General features: G+C 41.0%; 1 protein-coding gene across 1 annotated transcript in view; it reads left to right on the top strand.

Annotated features, from left to right (window-relative positions):
* Skap2 (src kinase associated phosphoprotein 2) overlaps nt 1-21,252 on the top strand; it is a 163,410-nt gene that overhangs the window by 121,476 nt on the left and 20,682 nt on the right. The window contains exon 10 of the mRNA XM_052721033.1: nt 20,522-20,599. Within this exon, the coding sequence (XP_052576993.1) occupies nt 20,522-20,599 (78 nt within the window). The remainder of the gene's footprint in view (nt 1-20,521; nt 20,600-21,252) is intronic.

Raw genomic sequence — 21,252 nt, 5'->3', positions numbered from 1 at the left:
AGGGGCATTTTTGAGCTCTTTTTGGAGCTGGATCCCAAATCTCCTTGTCTGGCCCTCTTTCCACATCCCTGGTCCTCTGTTCATGGGCTCGCCCCTCTGCTTCTGGTTCGGTGTGCTTGTGCTTTCAAGAGCTCACTTTGGTCTCTGTCTTCCTGCCTTTTTACCTGTTCACCCTCAGTTCCTGAAATTTGGTTTTCTGTCCTTACCTATAGCTGGAAGGTTTCTCTGGTCCCGCCGGCCCTGTGGTCCCTCGGCTGCTTATAAAATAATCATTCAGAGACTTAATATTATTTACAAACTGTATGGCCTATGCCAGGCTTCTTGCTAGCGAACTCTTATAACTTAACCCATTTCTATTAATCTATAAGTTGCCACGTGGCCGTGGCATTACCAGTCTGCTGGCATCTTGCTGCTCCTTTGGCAGTGGCTGGTGTCTCTCCCTCCTCTCCTTTCTTCTCTCCATATATCTGCTTGGATATCCCACCTGCCTCTAAGCTGCCTTGCTATAGGCCAATGCAGCTTTATTTATCAACCAATCAGAGCAACACATTCACAACATACAGAAAGATATCCCACAGCACTTACCCATAACAAATATGGCTTCTTCAAAGTCATCTGTCCTTACTCATAATAAAAATGGTTTCTTCCAAGTAATTGGTCATCTCTCACAACCATCCATTTTTACCAGCTAGGTCTCATATCTCAAAGGTACCACGGTCTCCCAACACAGCACCACCAACTGGAGACGGGTCTTTCACATAAAGGAGCCTGTAGGAACATCTCAGACTCCAAGTGTAACCGTGAGCATAACATACAACACTCTAGTGAGCATTGATGCTCAGTGACTGCTTGTTTCAAATCAATGTTTTCAGGCTAAACTTTTATTTCTTTAATAATGACACTTTTGTGTCTTACCTTCTCTTCATACATTCTGTTGTTAGGTGCCTCAGTTATTCTACATAGATTTAATGAAAGTCCACTGAGTGCCAGAGTCTCATGTGAGTACGGGGAATTTAGGCATAGAAATGATGGACTTACTTTTTTATTAAGATAACTGTATGCTGGGCAGTGGTGGCTTCTGACTTTAATCCCAGCACTCAGAAGGCAGAGGCAGTGGATCTCTGAGCTCAAGGCCAGCCTGGTCTACAGAGAGAGTTCCAGGACTGCCAGAGCTACACAGAGAACCCCTGTCTCGAAAATAAACAGAACAAAACCAAAAAAAGTAATTATAGAGCTAAGCATATAGTACTTACAATCCTAGTACTCTGGAAGCTAAGGCAGGAGGAAGAGAGTGAGTTCAAGGCCAGCTTGGGCTACAGAAAGACATCCTGGGTCAAACTCATTGCAGATTGTAGTAAGAATGCCAAGAAGGAAAATAAGAGGATGCCTCGAGAAGGAATAACTATTTTATTCTGTAGCCAAGGAAAAGATGGCATTTAAATGGAAACCTCTTAGGTAAAACTGGAAAAAGTTCTTCCCAGCATAGAGAGCACCAAGCATGGAGGCTCTGGGTCTGAGGTACTGTGCAATTGGGAACCAGAGAGTAGGACCCCAGGGAGCCAGGCAGAGAGACTGGGGACAAGAACCAGCTCAAGCAGGACCTTTATAGGACAGAGTCATAACTCCTATGCCTAAGTGACATTTGAAAGACATTTGCTGAATTTCTAACATGAGGCTCATGTGTCCAATGGTATGAGAGTGCCCAGTCCATCAGATGCACAGCATGATGTGCTAATGAAGTGAAATCTGGGGATTTAAAAAACTTTTTTTCCTTTACATATTCTCTGGGCAACTCAGCCCCAGCCCCAGCCCCGCCTCCCACCTCCAATGCTATTTCTGTTAACAGTACCTTTGGTCACTCAAATTTAATCAAGTGTAAAATGCCTCAGACTCATCCCTGACTCCTGGCTTGATCATCGTGTCTCCCCATCAGTCCACTTGCCAGTTACTACACATTCTTCCTCTGGAGCATCATCTGTCCTGGCTCTCCATACTCGGGCTTTCATAATTTCTCTCCTGGATCATCACAAGGGCTCCTGAGTGCTCTCCTATCAACCTGATAAGCCATTCTATGTACTGGTAATAGACTGACTCTAAAATATATCATAGTTCCATCAATCTGCTCATCAGTAACCTTTTTTGGGGTTCCCAGTGCCAAGAATTTACCAAGCCGGGACTCACTGGCCAGGCCCTGCGCCCTTTCCACAGTCCAGCTTCAGTCTATCATTCCTCCCTTGTTCATGCTGCCTAGACCCTTTGGCTGCAGGTGGACTAAACTCTCCACTAGCTTTCCTGCTGCTCTGTGCGTCATCTTGTCGCCTTGAACTAAATCATTGTGCTGCATTAATGAACGAATTCATGGATGAAATTCCAGTGAAATAGCAAATAGATACAACTTTGGTTGATTTGGCTTTTTGTTTTTCCATCCACACAGCACATGATCTCTATTTTCTAATATATATTATTTTAGATATGGAGAAGATTCTAAGGTTGTAGATTACTAACCTAGATTGTCGAATACACCATATAGACACAAATATATGAAATCTAAGTACCTAAGAAGTAAAAACTCATCATTCTTTCCAGTCTCCAAGTCTAATGGGGAATATGCCTTACCGTATTTCTCCATCCACACCTGTCTCAAGTCTTCACAGTCACTGCACCAGAAACAATGAAACTGTTCTTCAGGGTCTGGATACTTACCATGCTATTCTGTTTTAACAGTATCAAAACAGCAGTTTTATCAGACCCACTTGGGTAGAGATTTGTGGTCATTCCCTTATAAATAATTAAGATGATGTTACAGTTCTGTATATTTTTTTGGGTACAGTGCAGTATTTTTATAAGTATAGGTTAGTACAGTACTCACACTGGCATATATGATGACAGATGCCGTATTAGCAGACCCACTGATGTTCTGGGTGCATCCAGAACATCTGATCTAAGTGTGGAGATAATGCACGTAAACTTCAAAACTCCTTCAGAAATCACTTACTGAGGGAAACCCTTTCAAGAAAAGGGGATTGGATATTTCTTACATGGTAGATTTCTGCTCCTCTAAAGTGTGAAGAAGGGCTCTCTGTCAACTGTGGGTTGGAGCACACATCCCTTCCCTTTGCCCTCAGAGGTCTTCTGCAGCCCGACGGAAGTCTCACATTCTGGCCAGTCTCCGGAGATGGAGTGCTTCTCCGGTTCCAACAGGCTGACTTAGTTTCCCTCAGGCATCCCATCCTTTCCCAACTTGGAGTTTTTGTTCACCTCCCATCCGCATGGCATGATGGTTGCTTTTTCTTTCCTGTGATCCCGTTTGCACTGGGTCCTCCCCACTTTATCTAGGCCGAGGTCAAACTGCGCCCATCCAGAATGCCTCTTCTCTCCATCCAGCTTGTGCTGGCCCTACTTCTCCAAACCTCCACGGCACCCTAGCTTTGGAATGAATCTCATACCACTAGGTGGCTTTTTTTCTTCTGCTGTTGTATACATTTTGTGATTTTACTTTTCGTATAGCTGTTTGGCAAACATAGAAATAGATGTTTTAGGTGCCTCAAGGCAAGAAACAAACCTGGTGTTGCTTGGCACATCCCTTAGGTATTACCTTCTTCCTTAGAATTCCAGAACCTGTGTCTTCAGCAGGACAGAGCCTGGAGTTAGTGGACTCGCTAGTTAAATAAAGAAAAACCAGGAAGGAATCTTTACGATAATTCTTGCCCCAAAAGAAGACTGCACATTGTATGCTGTCAATGTTGACACCTACCTGATTGCCTCTGTACAGCTTCATTGAACTTTGACATTGCCATCCCAGGGAGCACAGTCTCAAGTGAATTTATGTAATAGAATACAGGAGTGATGAAAAGCTCTCGTGTCACCAGTCCTTTGTACTATTAAAGATAGATCATCTACTCTTAGCAACGGGACCAACTTGGATTACCAGTCCCTTTGGTGTACTAGTCATCTCAAATGAGGCATTCCCCAGGAAATGACATTCTGCTCTGTGCCCACTCACTCATTAAAGGCAATAGGAAGAGAGGATGTGATGAGCTCAGGACTGTAACTGAGTTTTGAATGCTACCATCTGGGAATCTGGTGTAACCAGTGTGCAGATGAGGAGTTTCCTGTTTAAAAATGAACTGAGATATGAGAGTCACACAGCAGCTTGAGTGCTAGTGAAAGGCAGTTACTAGTGACTAGAGAGATGCTTAGTGCTTTTTCCTGGGCATTCTTGGAGGACTAAGAAGAGGAAGGCCTAGGACCAGCCATGGCCTGCTTGAGTCCAGTTCCCCAGTCTCCGCCTCACTTCTCTTCCATTAAGCTAACTTCCTCTCATAGTCCACAAATCCTGCGTGGTGGTGGCTCCTGCTTTTAGTCTCAGCACTCGAGGCAGAAATAGGTGGATCTCTAAGTTCGAGGCCAGCCTGGTTTACAGAGTGAGTTCCAGGACAGCCAGGACTGCGCAGAGAAACCTTGTCTTGAAAAACAAAAACAAAACAAAACCCACAAATAAATATTTATAAATCAGTAAATATTTCCTATTCCTACATCATGTAAGACTTAGGTGTAAAGACAGCAGCCCCAAAGCATGTGGAGATACACGAGACTTGTCGGCAGTTGTTTATGTACTCTTTATGACGGCTTAGCACTCACTTAAAGGCGTTTGGGAAAGGTGGTCTGTTCTGCTCAGTGAGCAAGGGAAAGCTGGGAAGTGAAATACGAGATGAGAAAAGTAGAGAGAAAACAACCTGCTTTTTTAAGAATTCAGTTAAATTGGTCACGCACACGCACACACACACACACACACACACACACACACGCACGCACACACACACACACACACACACACATGCACACACGCACACGCACACGCACAACAATCTTTAGTCAAGCAGGCACTGTGCTAGTGTATAGTGTTGACAATGTTAGTGGGAGGGGGTTAGCTGCGGATGAATCTAACAAAAGACTGGTGTGAAACTGCTAAGGAGCCGAGCTCTAACCCAAGCCTGTGGGCACAGGTGAGGTAGCTGAAAGGGCCTGTCTGAATGCCCCAGGTGGTTGTAAACACCACCTTTCCAGCATGAAGACGAAAGTGTGATAAGGTACAGGGACTGAATGAAACAAAGATGCCTTAAACACACTGAGATGTGGGCGACCAGTGTCCTCTGTGGAGGAGGCCAGATTATTGCATATTCACTGTTAGAGCCAAAGTGGGGATGTCCACTCATGGAAGCATTCAAGAAAGGGTTCATAAATAAGAATATTTGAAAAATAACTATCAAATCACCTTAACATTTATAGCTACTTCTGTTTTTTGTCCCCCTTACACACAAAAAAAGAGACTTTCCAAAGGAAGTGATGGAAGAAACTTCCATTCCTTGAGACATTAAAAGACAGATGGCCCAAAGCCCCAGAAGATATTCACTTGGGATCCATCCTTCCTAGGGTAAGGCAAAGAGGCCAACCTAATAATGTATGTTGGCCTCTAGCTTGGCAAAGGTCTGAACTTGAAGATTTACATTTGATGGCCTCCTCCCTAATTTTGTGTCTAGCATTCTGTGTTAACTTCTAGTAGAGCTGGCCACACAGGAATTGCATGTTTAGTTGGCTGCTCTTCCAGCTCCATGTACTGTCAACTTGTCAGGTTTTCACCCTCCTCTGGGGAGCTCTGTGTACCTTGGTTCTGGAGGCTTTCCTCCACGATTCTGCTTTTGCTACTGCCAGAGCCTCAAGGGTTGCACAACGATGTCAGGTTTCTTGACTTGGGAACACCATACTTGAGGTTGTAGAAGTTTGGATCACATATTGTACAAACTTGAGGTTTTGATTCCTCAGAAACCCCAACACTTTCCAGAGGCCTGGAAGGCAAAAGCATTCCTGGAGTGGTGGAGGTCTCACTTGAATCCCTCTGTTCATCTCAGGCCCAAAGTTTTGTCTCAGATGTTTAGACTGCAGCCTCTGACGTACCCTGCACAGTCAGTCTGTCCTTTTGGACAAGCAGAGAAAGACAGGTTTGTTTCAGTGAGGCCATTGACCATATTGCTGCTAAAGGTTACATTCTTCACCATGAATAATTGATTGATTACTGCAAAGACTCTGCAGTTGAGATTTAATTATAATCATGGGATTTATAAACTTTAATTCAAGTTAGATAAATAAAATTTTGCATGTTTACTGTAGGCAAGACTCCTTGCTAGGTATATCCTTTCTAAGTACCAATGATCTTTATGTTCTTAATAGTATTTCTTGACAAAAGGAAATACTTGTTGGATTTATGATGGAAGAGATCTTAATAAGTCTGTTGGCTTTATGAAGTAAGTTATCCTAAGTGGCTTCTTGATACAGTTTAGAGCACAAATGATGTTTGTGTTATAAAAAAAAAAAAATTGTAGTAAGGTAGAGACTCATCCATAGCGACATGCAGGCTTTAGTTTTAAATGCTAAAGAATAGATATTTGCATTTGAAGTCTTATTAAGTCAGATCAATGTGGTGGTTTTGGAATATGTTTTAAAAATGGAGTTGGCATAGCAATCAACTGAAGTCCTAATTTAAATAACATTTTATTTCTTGTGCCAGTCAATCTTTTTCTCCCAGATAATCAAACCCATTTTTTTGTTTTGTTTTACTATTTATTTGTAAAACTCACATGACATGAACATTATGTGACAGAGTTGTTTGGGATCAAGAGAGAGAAAGTATCATCTCTGAGAAATGTATCATCTGGGAATAGGGGGGAGAATCACACAAAGTAATTTTATTTGTATCATGCCTTCTTCACTGTTGGCTAAATCTGTGACAGTTTTATATTAAATAGTAGCAATATTTGTTTATGCTTGAATGTAAACTAGAGTAAATGCAGACTTTACTCAGTGTATTCTTGTTTGTAAAGACTCTTGAGTTCATGATACACTTAATGGCCAGTTATAAAGGAACATTGACATTTCATGTCTAAGAATGTTCATCTGCTACTTGCTGTAAAAATTCTTTGTCAGAATTTTCATTTGACCCTCAAATCTTACAAAAGGACAATTTGGGGACATCAAAAATAGCCAAATACAATTTCAGTTGATTCAAACTAGCACATGTTAGCCACAGGTACAGACTCTAGGAGGTCATGGATATTATATAATAGTATTATAATGAGTGAGCTATGGAGACAATTGTCTGTTTGCTGCAGTTATTTCATGGTTACATTCTCATTTTCAAGGACTAATACAATAAAAATAATAAGATGTTTTGTTTTGTTGAGGTGATATGTCTTATGTAGATCTTAATTAATTTGGTGGCATCTACTTACTGTAAAGAAGGCTATTGCGCATGTTGAATCTTTTGGTAAATGAAATGTGTAGTGTGTGCCTATGATTTTTTGGTTTTGGTTCTAGTTTTCAGTATGTAAAGACGCTCATGGGACAGGCTCCTGCAGAGTTCTGGTCCCTGTGTCGTCAGTGCTATGAGTGTACATTGTCAGTTGTTTAAACATTACTAAATCCGCTGTGGGTTGGCACGAAGCATCTGGGAGCCAGACTTTTCCTGTGGACACATGCCAAGTCCTATATTGTATTTCCTCACTGCACTGGACTATATTGAGATAATTTTTCTTCTTGACTTTTTTTAATCCAGAAGTTGTTTTCCAAAGCTAAGTCATATGATAAAGCCATTTTTAACAAAACTACCTGAATTCTGTAACCACTGGCTGATAACTTCTTTAGGCAGAATGGGAGTAACTAAGTCCTATAATTAGACAGCATTTGGAGTCAACATTACTCTTGTAGGTGGGCTGACTAGTTCAGGAGAGTTTATATTGTTATTTTATGTATTGTCTTTAATTTGATGTTTCACTCTGAGCAAGGACAATAAACACTGAATGGTCCTTAAAGATGGTAGTGGGCAGGCCATTAAATTTACATATTTGAATACATTATTTAATTAGATGGAAATAAAGCCTTGAATTGTATTTTAATAAAGTGTACATAATTACAGCATAACATTTTATCAACTAAAAGTGCCAGGGTAAGTTTATTGATTGTCATACTTACACTGAAAACTAGTCTAAACAGTTATGGTCTGAGAATAGGGAAGCAAGAGCAGTTTCTCATACTGGAAAGTAGGGGAAGGGTTAGCTTGGCAGTCCTAACACTGTGCAACCCTTGGTCCCTAAAGTAGCAGGGATTTGTCCTTACAGGGTGGGAAGTTGAAGTTTACTCAATTTCCTACTCTGAAATGCTGTGTGTGACCTTGAAAAAAATCAGCTACAGCATGCCTGTCATGTACATTAAAAATGCCTTGGCTCTTTTACATAAAACATTTTGTTTATGTTGGCTTTATTTCTGGAATCCAAGGACGAGAAACTTCCAAATGAGAGTTCAGCCTGTCCCTTCAGGGAGCCAGACCTGAACAAGGGTTTTATTTTTTAAGCTCAGACTTTTATTCTGTGTTCTTGGAAGAATATCAGCTCCTACTTTGCAGGAGCCCTCCATCAGATGAGCTTTGTGTGCTCCCCTTCCTGTCCTCCCTTGCTTGCTTTGGGGAGCCCCATTCTACAGAAATACTGTGCTTCTAGAACATCTTTCCTTTCTTGGCCATTACAAAATGCTTTATAACAAATTTCTCTCCGTGTCAAGAAAATAGCCTTCTGCGGGAGAGTTGGAAGCTCCTTAACTGTCGTTCTGAATATTTCTGCACACCCCCTCATAGATCCATGGAAATCTGTATTTTGAAAGCGCTATTCTTTGTAAAGTGCTTTAATTTGCTGCCTTTTTTATGTCTTACTGCAGTCAGCTCTAGTGAGGAGCTATAGCTGCTGTCTTCTTCAGGATTGATCAGTCTCCCTGGGCTCCTGGCTAGGGTGGAAGCTGCTCTCGGCTCTGCCTGTTTCAAGGCTCGGCCTTCCTCTGTCTTTCATCATATTCAGTCTCTGGGAGGGAGGTGATGGACGTGATTTTTCCATTTACAAGCTGCTTTCCAACAGAAAGAAAAATGTAAGGGGCAAATGCCACGCTTTCCATTTTCTGTGGCCATTACAAAATTGACTCTTCTGTTTTTTAGCAGTGGACACTATTTTCAGGGAGGATATGTTATTGTCAGTCACGTTACTTTGTCACTGAGGAGTGTTAAAAACAAGAATATATGTCAGTATGACACCCGTGAGATTATCCTTCTCATAAGTTCCGTTTTACGTCAAAAGGTTAAAGTGCTGGTGAGTTAACTAACGGCTTTATGAGCAAGTGATATACAGAGAGTCTACCCTGACAGGAGGAACTTGGGCTCTGGAAGCGGACTGCCCAAGTTCATATCCTGCCCCTCCTTCATCCAGCTCTGTTCGCTGCACTGGTTACTGAAATGCTTCCATGCCTCTATTTCTTCATCTGGAAAATGGGAATAATAGTGTACGTTCCTCAAAGGGTTTTGAGGATTGAGTGAGATTTAAGTATGAAGTGCCCAGTTGTCTTTGCACACAGCAAGTCCTCAGATTATTATTCTAATGACTACCAATATAAATCTGCTATGCAGTGTGCAGTGTGTTGGGCACTTTACCTCATTTTGCCCTCAGAGGAATTCTCTAGGGTACACTTTGTGATTTTTGTTTTCCTGATGAGAAAATTGAAATTGAGCAAGTGTGATTTGGCTGAATCCGTAAAGCCAGTGAAAGCGGGTGATGAGTCCTGGAGCACAACCTTTGTTTGCATTTATGTCCTTTCATTGACCTTCTTGAGCATATAAGTGGGATAAATTCCTGCCTTAGTCATTTCACTATAATTATTTACTTGGCTGCTGTTTGGTGAGGCATACCATGTTTTCAAATTTAAAAGGTAAATGATATTTGAAGATACAAAATTCTAATTAACTTACATTCAAATGATAATAAAACACTGAACTTTTATTTTTTTTTGGAGATAGGTCAGAGCCAAAGATGATCTTGAATTTGTCATCCTCCTGCCTCCACCTCCTGAGTGCCGAGCATAGAGTCATGCACCTTTAAGTCATGTCTGCTTTATGAAGTGTTAGGGCTCGAATATAAGGCTTCATGCATGCTAGGCGAGCACTCTGTCAGCTAAGCTACAGTCCTGATCCTAGAACACTCAACTTTGTGAAGTCATGTGTGAGGAGATATGGCTGCAGATACCAGGTTCTCAGAGTGCTGTCCCTGGACCAGCAGCACAGGCTGGCAACTTGACATTCAAAGATCCCCCAAATCTAGTGAAACAGAATCTGTATGTATGGGTCACAGCCTCGGGATTCTTAACAAGACGCATAGCTATTTCTGATACCTGGTGAAGTCTTCAGAGCACTGTCCTGGGCGAACAACACATGTAGGTGATTAGCAGGGATGTTGCTGTGGCTCATCCTGAAGTCTCAAACTGAAGTTATATATGGCAGTGAAGCATACAATAGCAATAGAAAAGTCCAAGTGGGGCTGCTGTTTGATAATTGCTTCACAAATATTAAACATTCACTGTTGTGTGCTTGGTCCTTTCTATTCCCTGGCCTGAGGCCTTCTAGGCACCGGTAGCTATTGTCGTTGGACACAGCCAACTAAGCCCAAAGAACGGAGGGACTAAGAGTGACCCTCCGGCTCCAATTAGGATGGTTGATTTTTCTGATTATCAGCGACTTGGGACCTTCAACCAAGAGGGACTGATGCAAAGTGTATGTAGGGGTAAGAGCAGCAGGAGATGCCTTACTGGGTAAAGCACTTGGAGGATCAAAGTTTGGGTCCCAAGAACCCATGCAATGTCACATGTGGTAGTGTGTGTCTGTAACCCCAGTGCCCCTTTCTGCAAGAGAGACAGTGGAGACAGGAGAATTCCTGGGAGATTGCATGGTTTACGCAGCAGCAAACAAGAGACTGTATTTCAAACAAGGTGGAAGGCGAGAACCAAGACGCAAAATTGTCCTTTGACCTCTGTGAACTAACACCTGTGTACATGTACTAACACACACACACACACACACACACACACACGCACGCACGCACGCACGCACGCACACACACACACAGATAAAAAATTCAGAGAGGATAATAAGGGAATAAAATAGTTATACTATCACACCTTCGTAGATAGAGGCTACGAGTGACAGAAACGTTGAAAATGAGTGAGGCTGAAGGATATAGGAAATAACTCGGGAAGCTGTTCAACTCTTCCCAGTTGAACTGTGGAGGGAAATGGACAAAAGTAGTTGTCATCGTAATCTATGATAAGCAGTGGGAGCTGAGCCATCATCTGGATATATTTGATAGACTTGAAGTCAGATTCCAAAACTACAAAGAAAGAATAGACACAAATGAATGCTATTAAAACCCATAAGCACTTTAAATTTCCGTTTGGATTTTAATGATACACAAACTCAGTGAGAGAGAAAGGTCAGTTTCTTTGTGCTAGAATGTATTTAATGAATGTAGCTTTTGAAGAGACCTATGAAAATACTTGAAATTTATAGATTATGATCAGTATAATAAAAACTATATAATAGCATTGCTTTGTTTCTGGACGTAGTAAGGAGAGTAGCTCAGAGAAAACGCCTCAGCTTCAGTGTTATTTACTCCTTCTCTCTCAGAATTATTCTCCGACTGCTAATATTAGTAAGCGCTACCAGAAGCCCAAGTGGAATGCCTAGCTAGGCAAATCCATGTAACTTTGACTGGACAAGCATTCTTAGAAACCGTTTCATCCCACCCCCTGTGCTGGTCTGTGGTAATATAAAGAAGCTCTCGGGAGCTCACGCCTGGAGGAAGGTAGATTAGGAAACAAATGTTTGCAGCGGGCAGGACACGAATGGAGGGCTTTATGCATGCAGGAGCACACAGGAAACAGAGGCTAGTTGCCTGCTGGGTGTGGGGAAAGCCTCCTGGTTGTGAGATTGATTGAACCCTGTCTTCAAGAGCAGTAGGACTTACATTTGGCTTCTGGCCCAGGTGAAACTACATCACAAGAGGACTTGAAATTGAAGTCGCTGAGCTGCCTATTTGAAGTCACCTATGAAGAACGGGGGAGGTGTTAGAAGTAGGCGGAGTCTTGTCATGAAATCTGAACTTCTGTAGAGACAAGACTAGGAGTTTGTAGTGTCTGAAGTTGGGCTAACTGACATAGACTTGGAGAGGGTTGCTATGCAACGGCTCATTGGTAAGTGAGCTTGGGGAGAAAGGAGGACTAAGCTGTGGCGGCTTCCCAGGGCTGTGCTGAAGAGGGCACCTCATGGGTCATCTGAGACTTTGAAGCAGATGGCAGAGAAGGAGAAGCTACTCTCTAAGTGTCCCAGAGTCCTTTTCCCACCTGGAAGATGGAACCTTGATTATTTGGACTCAGTAAGAGTCACAGAAGTGATAGGCAGTAGCAGGACTTTCGTAGAGCTGGTGACCAGGACTTTCATTGGATAACTGAGTCTACAACTGTGCCTACTGCTACTAATTAATTGATTTTGTGGGTGTCTTTGGGCATTCCTGTGGTCATTGCCTTGGAGGACGAGATACAGGCCTGCTCTCAAATTGACTGAAGCCATGGGTCAAATCTAATCAGGCAAAATATTATAGGATGTCCCCTTGCTCCAAAAGTCTAGTTGCAAAATGTAAGAAAAGTAAGACTTTGCTTTATAGGAAAAGAAAACAAAAAACAAAAAACCACAAAGAGATTTTACTTACCAACTCAATATGAGTCAACAGTATAATACAATTCAATCCTGAGATTGCGTGCTTGGGAAACATAAAATGATGGTTAGTGTTCTGGGCTAGCAAGATAATAATTTTTTTATATGGTGGATAAACACTGTTTAGATATTTAACTAAACCTACTCTGGAAAATACAGGGCAGCATTCTTTAAAAAAAAAAGAAAAGTGTGTTAAGGATCCCTCGGTAAGAATGATTGAGACTTCTGGAAGCTTTTGTTTGTGAAGGTTACACTGTTCAATGTCTGTGTATCAGAACTAAAACTGAGACTTTTTTAATGTTTTTTTTCTTTTCTGTTTTTGCTTTTACTTTTGTTTTTCGAGACACAGTTTCTCTGTATAGCTCTGGCTGTCCTGGAACTAGATCTGTTGGCTGGCCCCAAACTCACAGAGATCCACCTGCCTCTGCCTGCTAAGTGCTGGGATTAAAGGCACGCACTACCACTGCCCAGCTAAAAATGTTTATTTTTAAATGAACTTTAAAATCATAATGATAAACTTATTACGTATGTACAACTTATTTCTAGAGAAAAAACACCTTAGGCTTTTTCCCCCTCAGAACTAGTGAGAGGAAGAGTATATGATTTGCATGTGTACAGCTCTCTGAAAGTCTCTCTAATGGAAGACATTTGGACTCTCCTGCCTGCTTCCACATTTAGTGTGCTGTGATGGTTGATTCAAATCAAGTCCAGTCAGCCATCGAAGGGCAAGAGAGGTCCTGCAATGGCCCTTGCAGGTCATTCTGCATATTCCTATTGCTGATCCCAGACTCCACAGGCAACAGTGGAGGCCTGGGTGCAGGTGGGTCTGAAAGAACATCAGTGAATTGTTCATACTTTTAAAGTTCAAAAGTCTGGCCGGGCGGTGGTGGCGCACGCCTTTAATCCCAGCACTCGGGAGGCAGAGCCAGGCGGATCTCTGTGAGTTCAAGGCCAGCCTGGGCTACCAAGTGAGTTCCAGGAGAGGCGCAAAGCTACACAGAGAAACCCTGTCTCGAAAAACCAAAAAAAAAAAAAAAAAAAAAAAGTCTGTCTTGCACTTGAACAGATCTTTACCCTTGTGTGAGTTGATGACACCAGACAGACATTTGTCATTTGGAAAATGTTGGTTCCCTACATTATTCAGAATCCAAATGTGGACACAATTTTTGAAGCGTACTTTGTTACTATCATCTCTCCCCAGGAAAGTCTCTCATGCTGGATGCTGTTGGTGGCTTACAGTGGGGGTTGCAGGTTTCTAAAATTGTAGTGTTTGTTTGAATTCTGTCATTGAAAGTAAACGTTGTCATTTGTGTCCCCAAACAACACATTCACTTTATTTCTAAGACAGCCTCTGCCAGATTCTCAAATTGAGGTAACTGTAGTTTGTCGGTCATTCAAGTAAGAATGGTGTCCATGAAGTGGAGGAAACAGCCAGAGCTGTGTTGTGTGAGCCCTGTATTTAATAAGACTGTTTTTAATGGAGATTATTGTAGGCACTTACAGAGCAAGTGAGATAGACACATTATAGTTAAATAATCTAATTACTAACTTAATTTTGATTAGGAAGTATTTTTTTGCTTAATGAAATTTGAGCAACCTTCTTTGACAAAATTTATTTTCTAAAAAGAGATTAAAAGTAATTTATAAATAACATACACATTTAGGGAAAAATGTATGGGGATAATAAAATACATATACATTTGAGATTTTTGTGTGTGTGTGTGCATTGGTGTTTTTCCTGCATGTATATCTGTGTGAGGGTGTTGGATCCCTGGAACTGGAGTTACAAACAGTTGTGAACTGCCATGTGGGTGCTGGGAATTGATCCTGGGTCCCCTGGGACAGGAGTTGGTTCTCTTAACTGCCGAGCCATCTCTCCAGTCCCAAGATATTCTTAATAAAAGAATTTTTAAAAGAGAAAACCTTACTAAATAAACATGGCCTACAAGATATCAATAGTAGTTATGTTTAAATCAGTATAATTTTTAAAAATTAATTTTTCTTCTCACTTACTGCTATTTTTCTATTTTCTAGCCATGTGTAGATCATGCTTTTTATAATTAGAATAATAAGGAAAAGTTAATTTACATTAAAAAGGAACTGTAATTATATCAGAAATGCACAACCAAAAAGAACTTTTTATAACAGAAATTATTTAATTTGACTTTGTTAGGTTAAGAGAATTTTTAGCATTGAATTTTTAACAAATTTAGAAGGCAGCAAGGAGTCTTCTGTTACACCAGGATCTGTGTTAGTTTTATTCTTTTTTGTTTGGCTTTTTTTTTTTAATTTATTGAGAATTTCATATGAGTACTATGTTTATATCATTTCCTTCCTCCACTTCCTCCCTCTACCCTCTCCTGCTACTCCTCAAATCCACAGCCTCTTATTCTTTAGTTACTATTGCTGCACACACATACACACACACACACACGCACACGCACACGCACATGCACATGCACACACTTATAAATATAACCTGCTGAGTTCATTTAGGGTTGCTCATTTGTATATATTTAGGGCTGACTGCTTAAGATCGGATCACCTATGAGGGGGCTCATCCCTGGAGAAGACTGGCTCTCCCTTTCTCGTAGCCATCGTTTGCCTGGAGCTCTTGATCTACAAGTGGAGCCCTGTGAGATCCCCCATCCATTTTGGCAGTAATGTGTAATGTTATTGCCTTAATGCATGTTGGCCAACTAAAAAGAAAAATCTTTTTGAAGTATCATGTATACATAACCAGATGTTTTGGATTTATAAGCCTTTCTGGACCTCGCTCTTCCTCATTGTCAAACCTTTCTCTCTCTTGCCTGTATGTGTCCTTTTGACTTCCTTCTTTTTACAAACCTTCCTCCAGCCTTCATAGATGACCACAGACTTGGAGAAGGAATTCAGGCTAATGGGTCGTGTGTAGAACCCCTCCCCAGTACTCTTCCCATCTTTTACATCATAACACAAGGACTGGCATTTTGTGTTTTCTGTCCCCACATGCCACACGTCCGTCTACTCAAGGATGGACATTTTGCTTACAGTGCCCTAGAGCCTGAGCCTTTGATGAGATGTGCAGGTTAGCTCATGGCTCCAACGTGGAGGTGAGTTCTTTCAAGTCTTGTGTATAGAAAGACCGAGTCATCTTCTCCATTTCCATGTAAGCATGCTTCCTTACTGAGTGTAAGCAAGAAAGGAAGCTTGCTGACTTGGACACAAATCTGCTTTCAGTTATAACTTACGTTAAAAACGAGTGAATTTTGGGTCCTGTGTTGGTGTTAGGGACGTTTGAGGGTGTGAAAATCCTGAGCTGAAGACAGAGCTAGGAAAACAGGAAAGGCAAAGCTGTATGATTTTGGCATCACAAATTATTATTCTATTTCCAGAACTACACTAAAATAAATAGATAGATAGATAGATAGATAGATAGATAGATATAGATAGATAGATGGTTTCAGATACAGTTTGTGGTGGTGTCTAGCCTGCCCTCCATGTCTATAAACAGCAGATACTTAAGAAAACAATCCACCATACAGTGAAGGGTGTGTGTGTGTGTGTGTGTGTGTGTGTGTGTGTGTGTATTTGAAAATATTTGTACTTGAAATTACTGACAAATGCTCTCAGTAAGTTGCAATTTTAGTGAAAGTCAAAGAAGAGACACTGTAGCTTCCTGGTGTGTGCCTGAAGTTTAACCCTCTCTTATAAATGTCCTAACTGGATGTCACTTGAGCAAGTTATTCCGGCTCCACAAATTTCATTGTTTGCATTCACAAAATAATGAAGATACAAGTGTTTAGTATTGCCTCATAGAATTATTGGAGTATTTAGTTACATAATGGATTTAAACATGAATAATATGGCTATTTAAGCAATAAATACTAACTATTCTTGAGAGGAAAAACCCACACATGATTACATAATCAAGTGAAGTCTGGGCAAGTGTGATCTAAACTGAAACTCTGTTTCAGAGAATAGTTTTTTCTTTTAAAATACATTGTAGGAGTTTACTCTCCCAGTTGAGCTTAAATGTGTTGTGATTCAGTAACCAAGAGCACTGTTTTCTGAAGGCAGTCCATGGGAAACCTAATCATTGTGTGAGTCAAGTCAGTGACTGGAAGGGACTGGAAAGTCAGTCCTTGGCTACTGCACTCACTCACCTTGCCTCGGTGCTAACCAAGTGTGGTAGCCTTTCTCAAGCATGCTGTGTTAAGCCTTTTTCTCTTTGTTTATTTTTCCTAAAAGTAAGAACGTTAGTAAGCTAGAAACAGCAGTATCACAAGTATCACACAGCTGCACAGACTGGTGACCCTTGCTAGGATACTAATCTATCTGCTAGGAAACGGTCAATTTTCAAATTAAATAGATTAATGTAAAGGAAGGGGAAGTCCCGGCTTCTTCACAATAAAGCATTTCTTAACATGGATTTTCCTAAAAAGATTTGGAAGGACTTGACTCTGTTCTTCCTCCTGTCCTTGCTCAATCTAGGAAGGAGGTCAAGAACCCTTTAAAAAGAAGTGGCTGCAGTTAGGCTACGGGACAGTGTGGGTTGAAGGCTTCTGGAAGTTGCCCCTTTCTGACGGGTTTAGAGGAGCCTTTTCTGACCACCAGACATTTCTAGAACACACCGACTAGCAGGTGTTGACTGCATTTGATTGTCTTTGGCACTTAGCTTGCTTTATTTTCGTCTTGTCTGATCACAAAACAACCTCCGATGATTCTTCTAACACCGTGTGATTGGAATAATAACTCCGTGTGTTGGAGAGGCTTGTGTTGCAGCTGAGAGGCATGTAAATACAAGCTGCTTATTTGCAGCAAGCTTCCAGATTTGCAATATGATTGCTATGGAAACCACATAATGAAAACCTTCTAACCATCTGTGTGGCTTGATGGATTTTACTGCATAGCTGAGCTGTTTTTGTTTACTGTTATTAAAATGTTGAATGGAATATATTAACCCACAAACATGGACTATTTGAGATATTAATTAGTATTATATAATGGCATTGTGCCTCAGCATGAAAATAAAATATATTTAATAATAAATCTAAGTAAAGTAACATGTGAATGTATGTATTTCTAATATGGAGTGAAGGTAATTATTGCCTGGAATTTTGATTCTTCTTCTGTGGCTTTTAGTGGCATGGGGAGGTTTTCTCCATTAAGAAATGAACTTTACGACTTCCATGATTTTCCGATCCACTTTTGCCCAGTATTTAGTCAGCACCTCCTTTCTGCCAGGCTCTAGTCAATAGTCATTGTGAATATTCTCCTCTCAGACTAAAAACACAAAACTTGAGTTTGTCTTTTATGTGGAAGCTATTTGTATTGTTAGGCCAAGATGAATGAGTTGTTGACTCTTACTTAGAAAACTTGACAGATGGATTGCATAAGGCTTTCACCTAAAATGTCAGTACAGTTTGGAAGTGCAAGCAGGCATCGTCGTCGAAGCACCTCATGCTCTACAACACTGCCTACAAGGATGACCTCACAGAGACTTTTCTGTAAATACTGGTGCTCACAGATTTTAATGTCATTGTTCTGATGATTTAATAATACATTGCATAGAGGCAAAGTTTTCCCATACCAGTACAATCCTTAGCATATATTATAGACACATTTTTAATAAAGTAAAGATAAATTTGTGATAATAAATTCTTCAGATTTTATTGTTAACTTTGCCAAGAACATTTTCCATTTAATTCTTACAGTTATTTTTATGGCATACTGATGCTAATGTTGAATGGTGAGTCTAAATCCTAGTTTCTTCTTAAAAGCCAAAAATAGTGCCTCCTACCCAGCTGTGGCTTTGTTTGACTAAGTGCCCTTGTGGTCTTTATCCCTTAATACTGGATTTGTGGCCGGGCTGGAGAGAGTGGATACGAAGGAGAAAGAAAGGCAAGGCAAGCCCTGTCTTTGGCCTTTAAAAATAAATGTACCATCTGTGAAAAGAATAGGTGGGATTAACTGAATTTCTGCCTTTGGAGCTGATGGGAGAACACCCTATAAACAGCCTGCTTGTGATAAGTAGTCCTTGAGATTTGGCCAAAGTGAGGTGACGGTTGTTAAAAGAAGTGTCCCGTATTAAATTACCGAGGTTAACTCAGCAGTGTGCATAAAGACAAACAGTTCCAGCTGCTCCTTATTTTGGAGCTTTTATTATTTTGTCTGAGTTGAATTATATAAACTCAAACCACTTATATTTGACTTCTAAGCACAGTAAGTCTGAAGCCTGCTTCAAATCCTGGTGTTGATTAATCACTAGTTAAAATGTACAGGAGACTTTTTTAATACTTTACAGTTACCCTTTTCTCTGGTATTAACCCCATCCAGTTGCAAAAACAACTCCGTGTTCTTCCCCCAACAACACAGATTATCCAGGCTAGCCTCTCAGTGACGGTATGGCCATTTGTCCTCTAGTCTCTAAACCTGAGCCTGAAAACATTTAGGCAGGCAGGCACAAAGCTTATCGATTCTGGTTCCTCCACCTCTCACAACATCTCCTTCCCGTTTCCTCTGCCCCTTCAGTTCAGGACTTCCTTCCTCTTTATCTAGACACTCCACGCCCCTCATGCAGGCTGGCTGAGACAATGGGATCTAAGGATCACTTTTAAAGCCTTTTTAGTCCTGCCCTGTCTGCTTAGACACCTTCTAGGGTTCTCCCTGCCCACTAGACTGTCTGAAGGCTATAGCAAGATGTTTATGGATTCTAAAGTGGCCCCCATTTCTCACATTCTCTCTTATCTTGCTCTTCCCCAAGAATACCCTGTTCCTTTGTCCAGTGACTGTGACTGTGCCTTGTTAGTTCCTTTTCCTCGGGTCTCATCTCTGTCCCAGCAGGCTGTCAGCATCCTCAGGGTGGAAGCTCTTCCTCCCTTTGCCCTCCTGGCAAATGCTCCCTCCCACACACGGCTCTTCCTCAATGAAACTGCTTGACTAGTTGATTGATTTCAGATTCATTCTGGCTACCGATGTATATCTTACATATATGTTGTGGATTATTCTTGAGTTAGGATTTTTAATTTAGTTTTTCTTTGGTATGCCATTGTTTGTATATCCTACATTAAATGTTTTTCAGTTTTTTTTAGTAAGTCCTTAAGTAGGGAAAGTAATAAGAATGACATAGTTTGATTGTTTTAAAAATTAAAAAAATTCTTGCATAATTTTGTTACTTTGTTCCATATCTTGAGAAGGGAATGTACTTGGAGTGTGTGGGAGAGCAAAGCCCTGACTACAGGGAGGATAAAGAACATGGTCTGTAACCACAGACTCAGGTTTGAATCCTGCGCTTTGGAAGAGTTCCATCTTCTGCGTCTTAATTTACTGTTTGTGGAATGATGATTTAGAACCATTCATCTATAAAGCCGTCTCTCCCGTGTATGTGACACCTAGTAGACCCACAGTATAATTTGGGGGAATTACCTTGAAGTGTTAGGACCCATCTTGTAAGAGGATTAAGTGAAGAAACCAGTGACCATGTCTGGCAATTGATGACTTAGAGGTTAGCTGTATTTTACATCACACATTTTCTCATGATGTTTTAGGAACTGTGGTTTTATTGTAGTATTTCTATTACTCAGTATAATATGGCATATTTGTATAATGCTGGCTGCTATACTACTAGATTTAAGGGCTGGAATGGATTTAAAGTGGCTCCGGACAAGTTTCTCTAAGTATTTAAAACAAATATACAGCACATTAGTGCACATCTCACATTGTATCAGATCAGCTTAAGCCTTGCTGAGGTTGCTGTCTGGTTATTAACAAAGGAATGTGGATCTTGAGTATCTTGTGCTTTTAAAGGTAATTATTTAAGTGCCGTAGACTTGCCCGGCTCTGTAGTATGGGTGGGTGCTGTGATGGAGCATGGACCTGTTAGTGTACCACTATGCTGTTTGTTTGCAGAAGAGGAAGAGGACACTGCTTCAGTGAAGATGGACGAGCAAGGGAAGGGGAGTCGGGACAGTGCACATTACCCCTCAGGTAGGCCTGGCCAAGCTTACTCTTGTTTTGTTCTAGTCACTTTCTGACTCTGAAGATGTTTGCACAGCTCCCCGGAGAAGTTGACTTGTTTGGTCTGTATGTCTTATGGCTGATAAGCTGCTTAGTCCCATTTAGGATGCATGAAAACCACTTGAGAAGGATTTATAAAGTAAGCCAATTTATACAAGGTATTCCTTCCTGAATTACTTTGTAATGACTCAATTAGCTTTCATTTCTGCACAAAGGAGATTTAGTTGCATAAATTAGCTTATCATCATTGAGGAAGTGTCACTGCTAAAGGACAGTTTATAGATACAACATGCAGTTGCTGTCAAACCTATAAGAATGTAATATAGACATCTGTGTATACTTTGTGCTTGAGCAGAACAGACTTCTGCCATTCAGAGACTAACAGGGGACAACAAGTTGCCCAGGGGACTGGCAATGTAGACATCTCTGAAAAGGTCAACTTGACACAGGCTCTGACAATCGACCCACAGCTCTGTCTTCTTTGATAAAAATCAGATAAACTTAAGACCGCTAATTGATCTGCAGCCTGTTTAAATGTTGGCCATGCATATCTTCATTGCATATGATTAACACACAAAGCAAATGAATTGGGGAAGAAATGCCAGAGTCCAGTGACAGCAGCT

The sequence above is a fragment of the Peromyscus californicus genome, unplaced genomic scaffold, assembly GCF_007827085.1.
Source record: "Peromyscus californicus insignis strain IS unplaced genomic scaffold, ASM782708v3 Scaffold_6__1_contigs__length_162567912, whole genome shotgun sequence".
Taxonomy (NCBI): Eukaryota; Metazoa; Chordata; class Mammalia; order Rodentia; family Cricetidae; genus Peromyscus; species Peromyscus californicus.
Note: the sequence above shows the minus strand (reverse complement) of the source record. Positions and strands in the feature narration are given on the sequence as shown.